Consider the following 20,608-nt stretch of genomic DNA (forward strand, 5'->3'; position numbering starts at 1 on the left):
AGGGCTCCTCACCACCGGCCCCGGCCCCAGCCGGAGCGGCCCCGCGCCCCGCCACCTCCGGGCCCCACGCCCTGGCCCCTGGTGGGCAACCTGCTGCAGATGGGGAGCCAGACCCACCTGTCCCTCACCCGCCTCCGGCTGCAGTACGGAGACGTGTTCCAGGTGATCCTGGAGATGCTCCATGTGAGCTGTGTTGTTGGTGTTTGTCTATGTATGCACTTTGCACTTTAACACAGAAAGTAAGGGTTAGGGAAGATTATTTTATATGTTTAGCCTCTCATATTCTATTTTTTATGATGTTTAATGTTTTGTTTTATGTGGATGTATGTCCTGTCTTGTAACATCAGGGACCATGATGGCAATAAGTGCTTGCACTTTGTCATGTTTTTCTTATATCCCTTGGATCTGTCTTTTATTCCAAATAAATCAAATCAAATCAAATGAAATCCTCATGGTAGAACAACACCGTGTTCTTCTAGAGCAGGGGATGTAAACGCTTTTCAGGGCGAGGACCTCTTATGCTGATGGTGACTCAGTGGAGGAACCCCCTTTTGCACATCGTATAACATTGTGTTGCTTATTAAACTGGGCCAATACTAATGTGTAGTGCGGTCTATTGCGCCATGTGTAAAAGTGGCACAAAGTCTTAGCATTGAATGCATCATTATAAAGTACATCTTCACATTTTTAGAAGAAAGAGAACTTTGGTAGCAAACTTTGGGGACATTTACCCTGCGGACCCCCATAGGGGTCATTGACCCCCCGCTGGCCTCCTGCTCCAGGTGCGTCTGGGCTCCCTGACGGTGGTGGTGCTCAGCGGCTACACCACCATCAGGCAGGCCCTGGTGCGGCAGGGCCAGGCCTTCGCCGGCCGGCCCGACCTCTTCACCTTCTCAGCCGTGGCCGACGGGAACAGCATGACCTTCAGCGAGGAGTACGGCCCGGCCTGGACGCTGCACAAGAAGCTCTGCAAGCACGCCCTGCGGACCCTCTCCCGGGCCGAGCCCCGGGGGTCCGAGGCCTCCTGCCTCCTGGAGGAGCACGTGTGCGCGGAGGCGGGTGGCCTGGTGGACGCCATGCGGGCGCGGGCCGCCTCTGGGGGCCCCGGGGGCCAGGTGCTGGACCCGGCGCGGCCCCTGGTCACCTCCGTGGCCAACGTGGTGTGCGCGCTGTGCTTCGGGAAGCGCTACGACCACGAGGACGAGGAGTTCCTCAGCGTGGTGCGCGTCAACAACGAGGTGCTGAGGATCTTTGCCGCCGGGAACCTGGCCGACTTCTTCCCGGTGTTCCGGTACTTCCCGAGTCCGTCGCTGAGGAGGATGGTCGAGCACATCCGCAGGCTGAACGGCTTCATGGAGAGGAACATCCAGGAGCACGTGGCCTCCTTCGATAAGGTGTGGAGGAGACGTGAATAGAGAGCCTTGTACTGGTCACATTCACAGTAGGAGAGCCGACTACAAACTAGAAATACATGCATCATTACATAATATGTAATGATACAAATACAAATATTAGAAATAACTATGAAGAAAATGTATCCCAGTGAATATGTATTGATTTGTATTTATATGTAATGAATACTTTTCAAACTTCTTATGAAATTAAGCCTAGTTGATGTGATCTCTGTTTTTTTTGTTTCTTCTAATGTCCACTCATTTGCTGACAACTTTTTAATTAATCAGTGTCCACACATGCAGTTTTTGCTGTGTGGTCAAAGCCAAAGAAGGACCTTTGTTCCTGCGCGGAGAGGCTAAAATGTTTGCACGCACGCTAATTTGAAATTAGCAGTCAAGTGGAAGACACGCGTAACTTAGCAGGCATTACTGCAGGCAAATTTTTTGACCAGCGGAAAGCACTTGAGTTTGGACTTCTGAAACGGTAAACTCCAACGTTAGTATCACACATTGCTCTGAAAAAAGTACAAAAGAACAAGTAACAAATATGTTTAAAATACATTCTGTAAACAGTGACAACAGCGATTCTGCTTGTAGAAATGTGTTTACCTGTGTTTACCTGTGTGCTGTGTGTGTGCTATTGATTTCCGCCTCTGAGTCCAGAACTCGATCCGCGACATCACCGACGCCCTGATCGCCCAGTGTGAGGAGAGAGGAGAGGACCAGCATGGATCCATGCTCTCCAACACCCAGATCATTCACACCGTCATAGACATCTTCGGAGCAGGTCCGTAACCTTGGTGATAGCCAAGTCATGCTCAAGAAGACTTGTGTAAATGTGGATGATAATTGCTCTCCTCTATTTAAATGTTGGCTTTTCTTTGTAAGGATTTGACACCATCATAGCTGGTCTACAGTGGAGTCTCCTGTACCTGATCAAGTTCCCAGACACCCAGGCCCGAATACACCAGGAGATAGGTACTGATTATAAACCTTGATTATTCAGTGACACAAATCTTCTTTTACATGCCGGCTAATGAGTAATGCATCTTTTATGATTGCCACATGTAATACTTAAGAAAATTAAGAGAGCAATAGTTTTTGGTCAGGAATTTTAACATGAAAAAGATGTGGAGAATTTAAAGCAGTATATAAATACTCTTTGACACACACACACACAGACACAGACACACCACACACCACACACAGACACACACACACCAACACACACACACACACACACACACACACACACACACACACACACACACACACACACACACACACACACACACACACACACACACACACACACACACACACACACACACACACACATCCTTTTTCCAACACTTCCACACATTTCCCCTGCTTTTGTGCGCCACTTTATACGTAAGTGCTTGCATAGATGCAAGCCTACGATGCCTTCTGCTGTAAGCACAGACTTGTTCTCAAGCCCGTTAGACACAAACCAGGCGAGAGAGAGCAAGGAAGAGAGCCGCAGTAAAAGGAGACAGGATGAGGCAGAATGAGAACGGGAGTGTGAAAGAGGTGAAGAAAGAGAGAGCTGTTCTGGGCCGACACAAAGGCGGTAACACGCAACCACCAATGCACACACACATGGTTTAACATCCTCCATTCACGTGGCAAGCGCTCTCAGAAGTGTGCATCAGGAGTCGCGTTCACATCACAGCATCCCTGAATAGTGATTGGGTTTGCTGAGAAATCACTTTGTGCTCAACAAAAAGTGTTGTCAACCCTTTTGAACCCAGGGCTCTGGGTTCAGAAGGGTTCACAATGCTTCTTTTCTCTCCCTCTGTCACGTTTGCTGTTTCACAGACAAGAGCCCAAATCATAGCTGTGTGAATAAGAAATAATGAGTCAGAAATTAACTATAAAGCAAAATAATCAAATTAATAACTAAACGATGACTTGATTAAAAAGTGTTTTACAACAACTGAGTCAAGTGTTGTACAACAACTGAGTCAAGTGTTGTACAACAACTGAGTCAAGTGTTGTACAACAACTGAGTCTTCCGAAAATCGATTTTAAGGGGTTAGGGTGTTTGAAATTCTGAGGTGGTGCTGGGATTTCATTGCCACTAAAACCCTGCATGCCTCCGTGTCTCTCTTAGATGAACACATTGGCTCGGCCAGAGTTCCCAGGTTTGCAGATAAGCCGAAGATGCCCTTCACCGAAGCCTTCCTGTACGAAGTGTTTCGCCACGCCTCTTACGTGCCCCTCACCATCCCTCACTGGTGAGTTCACCTGTTGTCTCAAGTAGGAAAGTCCATCTTTAAAGTGATGGTGATATTCGAAATGGGATTCAAATGGAGTCAGTCTTGTATGTGTTTGCAGCACGACTACAAACATCACGTTGAACGGATACTTCATCCCCAAAGACACGTGTGTCTTCATCAACCAGCACCAAGTCAACCATGATAAGTACGTCGGAGTATCCCTTTAACCTCATTTGGACTGAATTTTCGTTCGCTCTAACGCTCTCCACATCCTTCACGTCCCGGTCTCCAGAGATCTTTGGGGCGATCCAGACGTGTTTCGGCCCGAACGCTTCATGGATCCTTCCGGGCGCCTCGACAAGGAGCTGACCGAGAAGGTCCTCATCTTCGGCATGGGGAAGAGGCGTTGCCTTGGAGACGGATTCGCCCGCCTGGAGATGTTTGTGTTCCTCACGACGCTGCTCCGCGACCTGCGGCTCCAAAAGGTCCCCGGCCAGGAGCTGGATCTCAGCGCCGAGTTCGGTCTGACCATGAAGCCACGCCCATACCTCATTAGCATCTCCTCAAGGTTCTAGAACTCCAGGAAGACCAATCATGTTGCGTGTTTCATAGGACGGCCCTCTGTAGCTACATTACTCACATCTTCTGGCCTTGTTTAGATATTCAAACACAGCGGCTGACGAAATCTGCGACATTTAACCTGTACTAAAACAGATGCTCAATATAATTTGCAATATATTTATATTTTCTAATTTTTTGTCAAACACTTGATGTGCAGTAGGCTATCATTGCCGTTCAGAATAAAGGAGGTTTAATTTGCTTGTTTGTGTGTGGTCAATTCATTCATAAGTATAAATATATAAATATACATAGGTATAATCTGAGGATCACCGTACAGGTACGTGGTTTGTGTGTGTGTGATTATGAGTTTTGTGCGTGTCAGTGTGTGTGTGTGTGTGTGGGTTTACCAAATCCCCGGAGGACACCCACCGCCATCGCCCCTAATGGGGCCCTCATCCGTGAGGGGCTGGCCGGTCTGTAGGCTGCGCGGCCGCCTTTGTCCCACTGTTAGCGCTGCTCCATGGAGCTCATAGTATGATTTAAACCACAGAGGTTATTAAAGAATAACAAATCACTGGGGCCGTGCGCTGGGTCGCCTCTGATGTGGAACGGCCAATGAAACGCTGCACGCAAAGCGAGGAGTCACAGCGCTAATTTGGCTTAATGAGCGCGGTATTGCGCGGTTTAATATCAGCTGGGAGCTGCTGATAGGACTGGGCACCGACCAATGAAAACGCAGCGCTGGTTAAATCGTGGAAGATGGAGGTCTTGTTCATCGCACTGTGAGGGGAGGATAGGACTCCCCTCACAGTGTGATGTCCTATCCCCCCGGGATAGGAATGAACCAATACCTTTTGGTAATTAGGGGTCCAAGCCAACAGGTTGGAACCCTATTGTTTTTGTAAGGATTTTTCTTTTTATACTACCTCCCCCTAGAAGTGGTACCACAGCCCAAACCGTAAATGGTGCCGACACACCAATTGCATGACTAGATCCAGGTACGGCACCGCTACTCAGATAACCAAATCCAGACACGCCGGCCACTAGGTGGCGCTATACCAAGGAAAGATGCGTTTGGGGCTATAACTCCCACACCGAACCTCCCAGAGTCCAAAAACTTGTACACACAGATGCACTGGAGTCTGCTGCATCTTTTGGCCTAGGCCACGCCCATTTGCGTCTATAATTTTTTTTCGCAAAATCGCGAAAACCGCTAAACTGTTTTTTCGCGACTCCTCCCACATTTCTTGACCAATCGACACCAAACTTTGCACACGACAGCTTCAGACGCACACGCAAAGGAATCGTCGGACAGTTTTTTGATCCGACCTTCGACGACGAAACGGTAGCGTTTTGAATATTGGTTTATGAGCTAAATTAGACGTGGAAAATCCAAAATCCAAAAAAATCCAAAATTAGACATCGGAACAAGTCCAAATTGTATACACATGTTGGTGCTAACCTCAATGTCGTACGATAAAAATTTCGGAAAATTTCGCCATTAGGGGGCGCCATAAACGAGGAAATTGTATATCTTCTACAAAATTTCGCCGCGAAAACGCTACACTGACTTCTCGCTACTCCGAACCACAGGTTCAGGGTAGCGTTTTGAACACATGCTTCGCGTTGTGCCGGCGAAACGCACATTTCTTGTCGCGTTGTGCCGGCGAAATGCACATTTCTTGGACCCCTGCATAACTGCTTGCAGTTCTAGTTGGATTTGGTTTGGAACGACACACAATTTGAGTGTACAACAGCTATGCCAACTTTACATTCAGATTCACATCCAGACACACACACACATACACATCTAACAACACACACGCACACGCACACACACCCATACACACACACACACACACACACACACACACACACACACACACACACACACACACACACACACACACACACACACAAACACATGCACAGACACAAACACATAAACACACACGCGCACACACACACAGACACACACGCACACACACGTCCCCATGCCAGCCATTGTCCAGCTCTAGCACCCACCAGCACGCCGGGACCACTTGCGTGTTTGACAGTGAGTGTACAAGATGTACAGAGCTGTTTCCATCCCACACACACCATTGTGTTCCCAAAGAGACTTCGTCTAATTCAACGGGCGCCAATAGAAGTATCATTCACCAGACCAACTGACCTTGTAATTACTCAGCCTGGCCTACAGGGGGCCCCAGATCGAGGGGGAAGTCCAGAACTTGGACCGAGAAGCACCCATTGATATACAACACGCGATGCCCTTAATTGCCCACTCTCGGTTCCACCCAGTCTGGGACCCAGAACGACCCCCTAACAAACACTTCTTCGTCACAATCACTTCTGTACGGTTTGTTCTGTACTGGAGTGACCTCCCGAAGTAACTAGCCGTGACGTTAATATTGCATTAATTGCAGAAATGGACAAAATAATAACCATTGAACGAGAACAAGAGTATGCAGTATGTACAGTTTATGCGATTGAAGTACTATGATGAAGTGTTCATATAGGCTAAGAAGTCCTTTATGGAGCATTAGGTATTGTTACAGTCATTAGTACAGTACAGTCAGATAATAGTCCATTGACTTCCATGAATAAATATAAAAAATACAAATAAACACATTCAGAATCAAAAGTTAAAGCCAAATATGATAGAAGAATGGTCACAGAACAACACAATTAAAATTGCTTTGGAAGAGTTCAGACTTCCTCTTCCTCGACCGTCTGTCCAGATTTCAGTTTCAAGATCACCTGTTAAGAGGAGGGGAACAACCTTTCACACCTGCTGTGACCTCCTGCTCTGTATTTATTTGGTGTTTCATCAGTTTTGTGATGTTATCCAACGTGGTAAAAGGTGGCTTCTGTATTAACTGAGGCCCCGTTCACGCAAAGCCGATTTCATGGCGAAACCGCAAAGGTCTTGTACGGTTCGGCCTTCCGTACACACGAAGCCGGCGAATCTGCTGACCGAAACCGCAAACTTCTGAAACCACCCTCAGAGGTGGTTTCAAATCTACCCGGTTTCGTTTTGGATTCGTGTGTACGCCTGAAACCGACTGAAACCGCAAACCATGACGTCATCGCCCCACCCCTCGACCTCCTAGCCAATGGCAGCCCTTATGCGCATGCTCGCCTCTTCTTCTTATTTAATTTCTTCTGGATTTCTGTACAAGAAGAAGCGCCCCTTATGGGCCTGGAATGTGTACTACAGCGTTTCTACAGATCTACCCGGTTTCGCTTGGCTTCGTCTTTACGGAGATACTTCGAAACCGGATAGATCGAAACCGTAACGGTTTTGCCCGTTTCGGCTTTGTGTGAACGGGGCCTGAGTGTTGACTCGTTCCTGACACCCAGAGGCCTCCTTCGCCAGGGTTCGGTCCGTAAGCCTCCAGCCGTGTGTGTACTGAACCTCACCTCTTTGAGAGCTGCGATTTCCTTGCTTTCCAGGTTTCTCTGAGCGTGGTTGGTGATCGCCTTGACTCGCGTGGCATAGCTGTTGGGAGTTGGATACTTTCAGAAGGGTCCACATTCAAAGTGTTTGCCTTTGCAGAAAACGTTCGTAAGAAGGACCTCTCTCTCTTTCATATACTTTTCTCAAACTCCCTCACACTGTCTAACACTCGGCCATCTCTCTCTCTCTCTCCCTTTTGCACACTCTGCCATGTTTCTCTCTCTCTCTCTCTCTCTCTCTCTCTCTCTCTCTCTCTCTCTCTCTCTCTCTCTCTCTCTCTCTCTCTAACACTCTGCCATCTCTCTTTCTCTCTCTCTTAATCACACTCTGCCATGTTTCTCTCTCTCTCTCTCTCTCTCTCTCTCTCTCTCTCTCTCTCTCTCTCTCTCTCTCTCTCTCTCTCTCTCTCATTGAATATCCTTCATCCTTTTCTACCTGGACTCACATTAGGGAGGTGAGGGTCTCGTCCATGTTATACTGCGAGGGAGAGATGTTGACGATCATCAGGGTTTTGGCGTTGCCACCCAAGGAATCCTGCATCACCTTCGAGACAGAACAACCCACAACAAACAGCAGTGAACAGGGGCATAAATACACAAGGGCATGCCTTGGGCTGACATGGCTCACAAGCTGCTGGCTGTGCTGTAATGATGGTGGTGTGTTTGTCGTGGTTGTTGTATGGACAGAGTGGAACCTGAGTGAGTTTGCTGTTCCTGTAGGGAACATGAGGCAGTTCAGAGGACAGGGCTGATATCACATCACCCAGGGCACTCAGCGACTTGTTGATGGAGTTAGCTTCCTGTAGAAGAGCAGAGGAGAGGAGAGGGGGAGGAGGGGAGAGAAGGAGGGAGGAGAGGAGAAGAGAGGTGACCAGAGGAGAGGAGAAAGAGAAGGAAGGAGAGGAGAAGAATGAAGAGGAATTGAGAGGAGAAGAGAGGAGAGGAGAGAAAGGGAGAGGAGAAGAGAGGAGGGATGATGGGATGAAAGGAGAGGAGAGGAGAGGAGGAGGAGGAGGAGGAGGAGGAGGAGGAGGAGGAGGAGAGAGAATAGAAGAGAATAGAGGAGAGAAGAAGAAAGGAGAGTAGAAGAGAGCAGAAGGGAAGTGATAAAAAGAGAGTGAAGAATAGAGAGACTTTGACATTGATGGCCTAGATAAATAAAATCAAACATTTGCCAGGCCCATCCACCTTGAGCTGGTGGTCTTTGGCGCCGGTCTTTGCCGCTCTCTCACTGCCTGCCAAGTCGACCAGACTCAGCTTCCCACAGCTCACGCTGCCGTTGGTCAGATTCCTACTCTCCACCATGATGCCCATGATGAGGTGGGAGCGGGAGCTCTCTGAGTTCATCTCTACGGGAAAGGCAAACGGACAAACAGTGCCATTCTGACCAGCGTTTGCAGTCAGATACCGTTAGCAAGTTTTTGTATGAATGAGACCTTATGAACAGCAGAACATTGCCTTGATAGAGCATGTGGTTGGATATCTAATGGAGACATTTTGACAGACATATTTACTAGCCATCTTCTTGTTTTCAACAACATATGGTCTGTCAATAAGTCTTCCTGACATCTTAGCAACTAAAATAAGAGGAAATGTCCATCTGCTTTTCACGAGTCAGACAACTGTCCCGGTTACATGGGATCAATGTATTAGACCAGCTAGCAGTGACCCTATCTTAGTAGCTACAGTACCACACAATTAGTGAACCATGGTACAATCTCCCAAGTCCCAAGCCCAGTAGCAACTTGGGCTAACCACGGCCTCATCATCCCAGTGAACAACCCTTAACAACGACTCCATGACTCCAAACCACAGAAGGACAATATATTGTTTCCCTTTCTTCTGACAAATACTTATCATTGATTGTAAGTTGCTTTGGGTAAAAGCAGGGTAAAAGCGTCTGCTAAATACCCTGCATGTAAATGCAAATTCAAACCAGTCCCTAGTGGCCTTGTGACTCACTGGTGGAGGAGATGTGCCGGTTGGCGCAGGCCTGCTGGAACAGAGCGAGGAGCTCCGGGGCGCTGGTGGCCTGCTTGGTCTCCGCTCCCTGGGCGAACACCACGCCCTTCCTGTTCCTCTTGATCTCCACCCGGCGGGGCGGGGCGTGGGGCGGGGCCTGCGTGGCCGGCCCCTCCCCCGCCTGGCCCACCAGCAGGTCCTGGAGCTGGTCGTTGTACAGCTCCAGCATGTAGGCTGAGACCTGGGCGTGGAGCAGCCCACCGTCCAGAGGCAGTGCAGTGGAGGACCGGAGAGACCAGGAGAGATTAGAAACCAGGAGAGATTAGAGAACAGGAGAGATTAGAGAACAGGAGAGACACTGGAGAGATAAGAGACCAGGAGAGACACAGGGGAGACACTGGAGAGATTAGAGACCAGGAGAGACACAGGGGAGACACTGGATAGATTAGAGACCAGGAGAGACACAGGGGAGACACTGGAGAGATTAGAGACCAGGAGAGACACAGGGGAGACACTGGATAGATTAGAGACCAGGAGAGACACAGGGGAGACACAGGGGAGATTAGAGACCAGGAGAGACACAGGGGAGACACAGGGGAGATTAGAGACCAGGAGTGATTAGAACAGGAGAGACACAGGAGAGATTAGAGAACAGGAGAGACACAGGGGAGATTAGAGAACAGGAGAGACACAGGGGAGACACCGGAGAGATTAGAGACCAGGAGAGAGACAGGAGAGATTAGAGACCAGGAGAGACACAGGAGAGACACAGGAGAGATTAGAGACCAGCAGAGACACATGAGAGATTAGAGAATAAGAGAGAGACAGTAGGAATTGGAGAATAAGAGAGAAAGACACAGTAGAGATTGGAGAATAAGAGACAGAGTATAAAGTGAAAGGTCAGAAAGAGAACGTAGAGATTTGAGAAAAGAAGAGACACAGTAGAGGTTGGAGAATAAGAGACAGAGTATAAAGTGAAAGGTCAGAAAGAGAATGTAGAGATTTGAGAAAAGAAGAGACACAGTAGAGGTTGGAGAATAAGAGAGAAAGTAGAGCGTGGAGAATAAGAGACATAGTAGAGATGGGAGAACAGGAAAGACACAGAAGAGATTTGAGAATAAGATGTCAATAACATGTCAGAATGTAATTTTACCCTTTTCATAGCTAACTTGAAGGAAACATGAAATAGATGGACCGATATCTTCTATGTTTAGTTTAATGTGTGGTCTCCACCCTTTTGATCTTATTGGTGGCGTGGAGGGGAGATGCCAAGCCATAAGAGAAGTTAAGAAGAGCTATGAAGTTATGATGGGATGCCAAAAGAAATACAGATAGATATCCTTCAAATTCTTAATAACTCTTTCATGGTTTTGATTCTGCACTTCAAGCCTAAGATGCCTTGTCCTTTATATCCTTTAATCCAGGGGTTCTCAAAGTTTTGACAACTGAGGGCCAATTTAGGAACCCAAAATTTGACTGAGGGCCGCCAAAGGAAAAAAGAAAATGGTGGGAAACGCCGTTAGCATCCCAGTGGTCAAAAAAAACATTGCACCGTGGACCTCCGGGAGTGAGGTCAAGTGAGGTCTAAATCACGAAACTGAGGTTCACCCTTTCAAAATAATGTACAGTCGGATTAAAACTAACAAATGTAAAAGGATTTAATTGAAAGCTAGAGAGAGTCGAATTTTCTCTTTATATTTATTTAAATTAATATTGATTTAATAATAAAAATAAAAACGTTTTTTTCTTTTTTTCTTTTTTATAACTTACATAATTATGTATGTCATTGCGGGCCGCCAGGAATGATTCCGCGGGCCGCCATTGGCCCGCGGGCCGCACTTTGAGAACCAATGCTTTAATCCAATCAGACTCTGTGTGTGCCCTGGTGTCACCTTGCAGTCGAACCGGGTGCTGTTGTCCTTGATGATGTCGAACATGGCGGTGAAGGCGCGGGGCATGATGCCCGGGCTCCGGTACTCCTTGTCTCCGACCATGGTGAAGGTCTTGCCTGAGCCCGTCTGGCCGTACGCAAAGATGCACACGTTGAAGCCATCGATGGCCGACTGGATCATTCTGCAGGAGACAGTGGATAGACACACACAGAGTCGATTCCCTTTAGGTACCTGTCAGTCAGACGACTATACCGCTGAGGGACTGTCTACGGTAGATATGAAGAGACATGGATTAAGGAATGGATTCTCAATCAGCTGTGCTGGATCGGTTGATTCAGAAGAACACAATAAACGAGAACAAGACTCCCAGAAATTGCTGTCATTAAAGGTTTTCAAGCCTTCTTTGGCACATTAATTACTTCAATCAGCTGCTACCTTAGTTGCCCCCCCCCCCCCCCTCTCACTAGAGGATGTAGAGGGGGGAGCCCCCACCTGTGGGTGTCCTGGAACAGCTCCTCCTGGGAGCTTTCAGTGCTGAACACCCGGTCGAACTGGAACTCCCTCAGTCCACGGGGGGTCTCCACGGCAACCGAGTAATCGTCCAGCTTCTCCACCACGACGACCCCCCCCTGAGCCGCCTCGGCCCGGTTCACGGGCCGGATCCGACAGAACACCCGGATCTTACCTGTCGGGGGGAGAGAGGTGACAGGTCAGCACATGTGTGACCCCCAGCGCAGCCAGGGTTAACTGACCAGGATGGGTCTCTCTCTCTCTCTCTCTCTCTCTCTCTCTCTCTCTCTCTCTCTCTCTCTCTCTCTCTCTCTCTCTCTCTCTCTCTCTCTCTCTCTCTCTCTCTCTCTCTCTGTCGACCTTTCATGTCCTCCACCATGTTGTAGAACTTCTTCCGGAGGGTTCTCTCAGTTGTGTAGTTCTCTATCACCTTCTTGTTCTCCTCTTTCACCTGCTTCAACTAAAGACACAGGAGGGATAAAGAACAGAGACTCGTCGGTGTGTGTGTGTGTGTGTGTGTGTGTGTGTGTGTGTGTGTGTGTGTGTGTGTGTGTGTGTGTGTGTGTGTGTGTGTGTGTGTGTGTGTGTGTGTGTGTGTGTGTGTGTGTGTGTGTGTGTGCATTTCAACTAGTAGCTCCTTGCTAGTAAAACTTGCTACTTACCAACCGTCCAATATTTTGCTGACTCTATCTATAAAATACCAAATACTTTGAGACTACCTTTAGTATAAAACAGATGAACATCTATCTGGTTATTGACAGGTGGGAGGTGTCAGGTAGACTCACCTGGTCCTGTAGACCCAGGAGCTGCTGGCCAACAGTCTTCACTCCCTCCGCCTTCGGCTCCACTGCATCGCATTCTAGGAACAAGGGAGAGGGGGAGGGTTCCACTTGGTCAGAGCAACCAGTCAACACACATCACACAACGCTTAAGATGCCTTCGATCTTTCGTTCCGAAATATACACGATCCAAGCGATACATTCTGTTGAGTCAAAACAATATACAACCCTGTAAAAATTAGAAATTGTGTTTACTGACCCCGCTTAACAGGGATGCCTCCAGTTCTAATGTAGTTGAGAGCCATCTGAATGACCTCCCCCTCGACCACTGACTCCTCCAACGCAGACAGCCTGGCAGGGAGGAATAAACAACAACACAGGATCAGCCTCTCTGTTTTCATATGACACACAGCACTGTTGCAAGTAACCCGTCTATAAACTGTTTATCTCTTGGGTCTTCATTCAATCGTTGCAATCCGCACTGACTCTGGATTCTTCCAATCAGGTTTCTGTGGGGCAATCAAGTACAATACAATAAAGACAATGACGTTAGTGTCTGACTCAGTTGGGTCGGCGGTCTCTTCTTCGGTGGGTATTTGGTCCTCTCTGGTCTTCTTGAATTGCTCCAGTTTGTCTCTGGCTTGAAGCAAAGAAGCCTGATTCTCCTCAATCATCTGCTGTAGATGGGTTCTGGCCTCAGGGACGGTTAGACAGATCGCATGGGCCTGGGAAACACATAAGGGTACAACTGTCACCTTTCTGTGTGTTTATCAATGTGTGAGTATCTGAATGCCAGACACATTCCCATTTGGATGAATTTGGCAATATGAATGTCAAGAATTGTAATATTAGAGTTGCTGGATGAAACCTTCTGGATGAGAACGGGGAGAAGAGTAGCGCAGGGTGGCGGAGGGATGGGGCTCCCCTCTTCCCCCAGTAGCTCCGTGATTTCACGCTCCCTCTGGTACAGGCTCTCCTTCAGCTCTTCCAGGCGGGCGTTTGCCCCCTCTAGTGGCGGCTCTTGCTCACTGCAGGCCTGCAGAATATTTTACGAATACTTTGAGAATACAAGATATTTCCTTTGTGTTTTAATGTCACGTTAATATATAGTTTCTGATTTCCTACGGAAACGTTGTGTAATACAGTGTTACAACTTACAATATATTCAGACAAGAAACGGAGGCCATACCCACCGCAGGGTTTTCAGACTCCTCATTGTTCTCGGGGGAGTCACCTTCCTCGGCGGCTTCCTGTCGTTGCTCCTGTGCGGCGATCAACATCTCTTGGACCTTCCCGACCTCCTGTCTGGCCATCTGTAGCTCCTGGAGGGCTGGAGGTCAGCATCGTAACAGGTTTCAGACGTATTAACGCACAACTCAAAGGCACCACGTGAAGACACACTGTATACTATCGGAGGCTCACTAGAGGCCTGGTGACTGTTGAGGAGGTCCAGGCGGCTGGAGAACAGCTCAAGCATTTTGCTCTGAAAAAAATAAAATTGGGGAATATTTGGTGATGATGATTGAGATTTGATGATGATGATGGTGGTGAGGATGATGATGATGATGGTGAAGATGATATAATGAAGGTGATAAGGGTCAGAGAGCAGATAAGCAGTCTCAGAGGAACTGTGTGTATGTTTTTTTTTGTGTGTATGTAATGAGGCCACAAGGGGGTGACAGCGTCAAGGGAACAGGGAAGTCGTTTATGTGTGTGTGCGTGCGGTCGTGCGTGTGTTTCTGTGTCTGTCTGTCTGGCTGTCTGTACGTCCGTCCATCTGTCTTTGTGTGTTTGTTTCTCCACACATATGGCCGCTCCAACCTTCTCCCTGTGCCATTGCTGCGCCTCCTCCTTGCACCTCCTTCTCTCTACTCCCTGCTCCTCGAGCAGTTGCTCCCTCAGGGCTGTCAGGGCCTGTAGAGATCAGTGATTGGGTTAAATTAGGGCAAAGGGATTGGAAGAGGAAACCATCATGCTCTATCGCCCGGTCAATATTTTTAAACCTTTGCCCGAAGGCCGTACGGTGGCAGCATCAGCTACGGTAAAAGTCAGTGGGCTTCCATGTCCGGTTCAGCTTGGATGATTGTGTGACACACCAAGTGTACGTCACCAAGAATGCAAGTTGAAGCAAAAGCCATAAAACAACACATGAACAATAGTCAGGATAACAGTACGGTCTAGCACACCGGTTGAGTGAGTTCATGGTTACAGTCACTGTGACTTCAGGTGATGATGCTGAATGATGTGTGAATGATGCTCTAAAGCCAGATAGTGATGGCGTCTGTGCCATGGTTTGGAGGAGAGGGCGTAACCATAGTGACGATGCAAGCATGGTGGCAGAGTGGCGATGAGTGCAGGGATGTGTTGGTTTGCGGTGTACCTGGACTTTCTGGTGCCACTCTTTGTCCTTCTGCTCCACCTTCCCCTGATAGAGAGCAAGCATCGTCTTCAGGGCGTTCATCTTGTTCTGGTAGTGGGCCCGGACCTTCAGCACCTCGCGTTCCTGAACGCACACCAGACGACGGAGGTTCAGGTGAGGGAACAAGCACCCCCCCCCCCCACCACCACCCCCACTGTTACGTCCTTCAGGTGTGGAGTGACACAGGGCCCTGTGCACACACAGCTATGTGCCCACACACATTCTAGGGTTGTTCTTCAAACAAAAACATGCCAGATGGAGCAATCACTCACATACATGCGCATGCACAAGCATGCTCACACACAGACACACACAAACACACACACACACGCACACACAGAAGCATGCAAACGCACACACACACACACACACACACACACACACACACACACACACACACACACACACACACACACACACACACACACACACACACACACACACACACACACACACACACACACACACAAACACATAGCAGCTCACCTGGGTTTCTCGAGCCGCGATCTGAAAGTTCACCTCCAGCTCTTTGACCATTTCAAAGTGTCTGTTCTTCATGGCCTCCATGTCTTCGGCTATCTGTTTTAACACACACACACACACACAAACACACACACACACACACACACACACACACACACACACACACACACACACACACACACACACACACACACACACACACACACACACACACACACACACACACAAATACATGCACATACATAAACTTGTACATGTTTACAAGCACCCACACATACACACAAACACTTCTCAGTGGCGTTTATGCCAACAATGCCCAGGGTGTTGCAGGGTGAGATACCTTCTAGGCCGGGGGTCTTATCATGCCGACCATGTGAGAGAGCCAGAGAGCACAACATAATCCCTTCATTGTCTTGTGCCTGCCCTGAACGTCATGCCCCTCCAGGACACAAGCTAAGTTTTGTTGTGACAAGATGGTCTAGAATGCTGGATGAAAAACATTTCTATGAAACATATTTTCATATCTAATACATAAACAGGTGTATCCCCCTCAGTCTACTCTTTGGGTACCCCGAAGCTCAACGGATGAATTGAAACATCATAATAACTATAAATGAAATTAGTCATTCTTACAAGTCACAACAATATTGGGTGGAGACAGTTTAATTCAACATGACTCCCTTCGTATCTCAGGTTTGTGCTCTGGGCAAGGCGTGGAGCAACGCGGTCACCTGAGTGATGCACAGCTCAGCAGACTCATAAGGGATGTAGATCCTCACGTCCTCTGAGTCCTCTTCCTCAACGCCTGGGGAGGAGCATGGTGGATTTAATCAGGCTTATGAGGAGTGATGCAAAATAACGCCATAGACGGCTTCATAATAGCTTCATGGAAAACCATAGTTGACAACCATAAAAAGAATATTCACCAGTTTCAACAAAACTGTTGGAACTTAATTATGAAGAGTAAAGTATTGCGTGTATGGTCTCTGACTGATTTGTAAATAGGACAGCGACTTTTGAGATTTTGTCATTCTAAGGCTGAGAAAGATTGACCTATTAGTGTAAATACTGAATAGAAAAATTGATTGATTCTCCAATTTTCCATTGGTTATAATACCATGCATAATGAAACATGCCCAAGCAGGATATTGCATAATAACCTTTAACACTGGGAAGGAAACTTGTTGCACCCTTAAACAGAAACACAAAAATAATGCAGCAATCTGCCAAAAGCACATTGAATTAATGTTGCGTACCTTGATCGTTTTCCTGTTTCCTGTGACCGGCTGAGATCCAACTGCGGAACGAGGTCCACCTCTGCATCCAGGAGGCCTTGTGCTGAGCAGCGACTAGAGACAATACAGCATACATGACTGTAATATGAATCAATACAACACACAGTACACTAGGCCTTGTGCTGAGCAGCTACTAGAGACAATACAGAAAACATGACTGTAATATGAATCAATACATCACGTAGTACACTAGGCCTTGTGCTGAGCAGCTACTAGAGACAATACAGCCAACATGACTGTAATATGAATCAATACAACACACAGTACACTAGGGATGCAATGGCCAGGAGAAGGGTTTTGATCGTTAAAACTATATTTAGTTTAATGAAATGTAAAACATTTAAATTTAGTCCACGTATTGAGACGACAGCATTAATGTCCTTATTTGTATTTGGATTATACTGTAAATAGAGCTTGTATAAACGTGTGGATATTTCTAAGAGAGTTTCTGTGATCTATTTGACTTGTATTTGACTTTTCTGTTTGATATGCTATCGTCCTGTTTGCGACTCCACCATTAAATCAAACATTGACATCAGCTGTTTATACAAAATACAGTCCAGTTATAGCTGAGCTGCTGTAGTTAATTTCTTTAGCTTCTCTATAATGGCTCCAATCTATTATTGAGGTTATATAAATATAATGCATAGAAAATTAAGCACACTGGTTTAAATGGATATTTAGAATTGTTTTATTGTTTTTTAACACATATATATACAGTTTATTACATAAAGCCAAAAAAATAAAGCACAATAATTCCAGTGAGCAAACTTTTCATGCAGTTTAAAATGGATTTTAAGCTTTTATTTTGATTAAGAACAGAAAACATGGATACCATGCAGGGTACTGCACAGTAGGGGTGTTGCTGCATGGAATAGCACTGACAGAGAACAACACACAGAAAGGCCAAAACATTGCTAACTTCAGCATCCTAATCTAGGAACAAGTGTGGACCATCATTTTCATAATATGCTAATTATACCTGCTTAAACTGATTTGGACGGTTACATTGGTTTTGCTTCTAAAAGACACACTCAGTTTTACCCTGATGCTATTACAACATCCCCAACCCCACCCTTCCATGTGTGGAATGTGGGCGGGGCGTGTTACTCCTAGAAACACCTGTGTTTGGAAAAAGAGAATGACATCATGACTGGAGATAATCTGTGGGAAATAATTAGGTTTTCTCTAACGGTAACAGGGTAAGGCAAGGGTAGATACATGAGCTCATCAACACTTTAAGCACACCTTAGATGGAAATAGTTGTTTGGGTGTCATTTTTTGTATTGCATCTATCCATCCCATTGACGAGTTATTCCCTTGGTTTGCATCTACTAATATTAATGTGTGTATGTGTATGTGTGCGTGTGCGTGGGCGTGTGTGTGTGTGGCTGACCTGCAGTGTTATCTGGGTTCTGGTGGATGTGTGCGTGTGTGTGTGGCTGACCTGCGGTGTTATCTGGGTTCTGGTGGATGTGTGCGCGTGTGTGCGTGTGCGTGTGTGTGTGGCTGACCTGCAGTGTTATCTGGGTTCTGGTGGATGTGTGTGCTGTAAACCGGACAGGCTGCCAGGCGCCGGGAATCCTCTCTAAGGTCTGGCACGCTGCCAGGTAGGTCCTCCAAGATGGCCGCCGCCACCGGAGCGTGCACCACCCTTGAAGAGACGGTGGACTCCTCGACATCTGACGACTTGTTGGTCGTCTCCCAGGCGCCTGCGCACAAATCAGGACAGGGTAAATAAGGTAAATAAGAACATCGGTTTATGTTTCCTTCCAGGTGTCGGAGACAAATCAAGGAGAAGGGATTTTGTTCGGACAAAACAAAATAAACAACATTTTGTGTTTTCACAAGGTCACTCACTCATACTATGTCTCTATTTATTATGTAATGTAATGTCAATGTAAATGTAAGTTGCACCACAAAGCCTAACCCTAACCCTAACCCTAACCCTAACCCTAACCCTAACCCAAATAAGCAGCCAATTTTCCCACCGATGGAAACATGCACAGAAATGTACTTCACTACGTAACCAGTAGACATCAGTATACCCACAGTAGTCTGTTCGCCACTTGTTCACGTCCAGCGTTGACATCTGGTTCCGATAGGCCTGGCTGGCCTCCAGAGACTCAGGTAAGATCAAATCGAGAACACTATGCTCTGCTATCTTAAGATGAATTGTCTGCTCTACTGTCTGCAGTCGACTCTGGAGCCCAACATCTGAAATATTTAAACTCTCCACCCGACCCTTTCTCCAAGGTCAAAAGAACCAACATTTTATTGTACTTTTACATTAAACTATTGAACACAATGTTTATCTACTGCGGCACAATGTTTAATGACATTTATCAGTCTTTGTGTGTGTGTTTGTGTGTGGGTGCATGCGAGTTTGTGAGAGGGTATGCATGTGTGTGTGTCTGTGTGTTTGTGTGAGTGCATCAGAGTGCGTGAGAGTGTATGTGTTTGTGTCTGTGTGTGTGTGGTGTGTGTGCATGTAGGTGTGTATGTGTGTGTGTGGATGCGTTTGAGTGTGTGAGAGGGTGTATATGTGTCTGTGTGTGTGAGGGTGCGCATGAAAGTTTATATGTGTGTGTGTGTGTGTGTGTGTGTGTGTGTGTGTGTGTGTGTGTGTGTGTGTGTGTGTGTGTGTGTGTGTGTGTGTGTGTGTGTGTGTGTGTGTGTGTGTGTACTCACGCTGTTGGCCTGCAGGAGCAACTGCATGGTGTCTTCCCACCTTCTTCCCCAGGAAGGTGAGTGCCAGGGAGCCGCTCTCTTGTCCAGGAGAGTTCCCGTACATGCTGAGTGCGTGTCTCTTTATGGACGCTATGAAAGGTAACATCCGTGCTAAAATTAATTAATTAATTAATATTAAATCTATATATTTATTGATACATATATTGAATTATTTCTCGATCAAATTGTTTGTTTTGTTTCTACTTTGTGTCTACGTTAAGCAAAACAAGTTTCAGATGTTGAAGAAAGCTGGCCTAGCATTCCGCTCATGGAACGGAACCCACATTTGACTCCAAGCTAACTATGAGCATTTGCGCATTTTAAAAAAAACAATTGGTTACAGAAGATAGCGATAATTCAACACAGTGTCTGTTCTGAACCCTTTAGAAAGGCATTCCATTCAAATCAAAACCAAGCCAAATAACTATCGATTCAATCTCACTCCAACTTCAACTGACTCACAACTACTCATTATAACTTGACCCTTGAAGCAGGTCCCTGATAACGCAGAGGGAATGTGTTTATTTGTCAGTTGGAACCACACATCATGCCCACTGGCCTTTGTACCCTGAAATGAGTCCCTTACGGTGATAAGAAATATCTCATAAATTGATGAATACACACCCAGAAGAGTAAACAAAGGAAAAGCGCGAGAAATCATGACTAAACTAATCACATCCCTTTAGGACAGGATTGATGACATCAAATATCTGAATATCAAATTTCTGGACCTTACCTGTGTTTCCGAATGGTTCTGAGAGCCGTTGTTGTCCCCGGCCGTTGATGTACCTGTTGTTGTCCCCAGCTGGGGTTTAGGGACCGAGCTGGGAGAGTTGGTCAAGGCTCGGCCGACCAGCAACCAAACTCTCAACACTCTTTAAATA

The 20,608-nt window shown here is 46.9% G+C and overlaps 2 protein-coding genes across 2 annotated transcripts in view; one reads left to right on the top strand and one right to left on the bottom strand.

Moving 5' to 3' along the window:
- The window catches only part of LOC130384313 (cytochrome P450 1A1), a 4,323-nt gene extending 114 nt beyond the window's left edge, over positions 1-4,209 (top strand). Inside the window, exons 1-7 of the mRNA XM_056592437.1 lie at positions 1-162; positions 783-1,394; positions 2,058-2,181; positions 2,283-2,372; positions 3,529-3,652; positions 3,753-3,839; positions 3,927-4,209. The exon at positions 1-162 is cut by the window's left edge and continues 114 nt beyond it. Of these exons, the coding sequence (XP_056448412.1) occupies positions 1-162; positions 783-1,394; positions 2,058-2,181; positions 2,283-2,372; positions 3,529-3,652; positions 3,753-3,839; positions 3,927-4,209 (1,482 nt within the window). The remainder of the gene's footprint in view (positions 163-782; positions 1,395-2,057; positions 2,182-2,282; positions 2,373-3,528; positions 3,653-3,752; positions 3,840-3,926) is intronic.
- A 2,537-nt stretch (positions 4,210-6,746) lies between these two features.
- si:dkey-96l17.6 (uncharacterized) lies at positions 6,747-20,524 on the bottom strand. Its single transcript, XM_056592987.1, has 11 exons — positions 20,461-20,524; positions 19,686-19,814; positions 18,509-18,706; positions 12,001-12,193; positions 11,509-11,689; positions 9,617-9,857; positions 8,843-9,003; positions 8,350-8,454; positions 8,101-8,198; positions 7,619-7,697; positions 6,747-6,955 (listed from the first exon to the last, which is right to left on the bottom strand). The coding sequence occupies exons 2-11, from the start codon at positions 19,786-19,788 to the stop codon at positions 6,905-6,907; spliced, it is 1,410 nt and encodes a 469-aa protein (XP_056448962.1). The 5' UTR covers positions 19,789-19,814; positions 20,461-20,524; the 3' UTR covers positions 6,747-6,904.
- Positions 20,525-20,608: the final 84 nt, after the last annotated feature.

Source organism: Gadus chalcogrammus, chromosome 6 (assembly GCF_026213295.1).
Source record: "Gadus chalcogrammus isolate NIFS_2021 chromosome 6, NIFS_Gcha_1.0, whole genome shotgun sequence".
Taxonomy (NCBI): Eukaryota; Metazoa; Chordata; class Actinopteri; order Gadiformes; family Gadidae; genus Gadus; species Gadus chalcogrammus.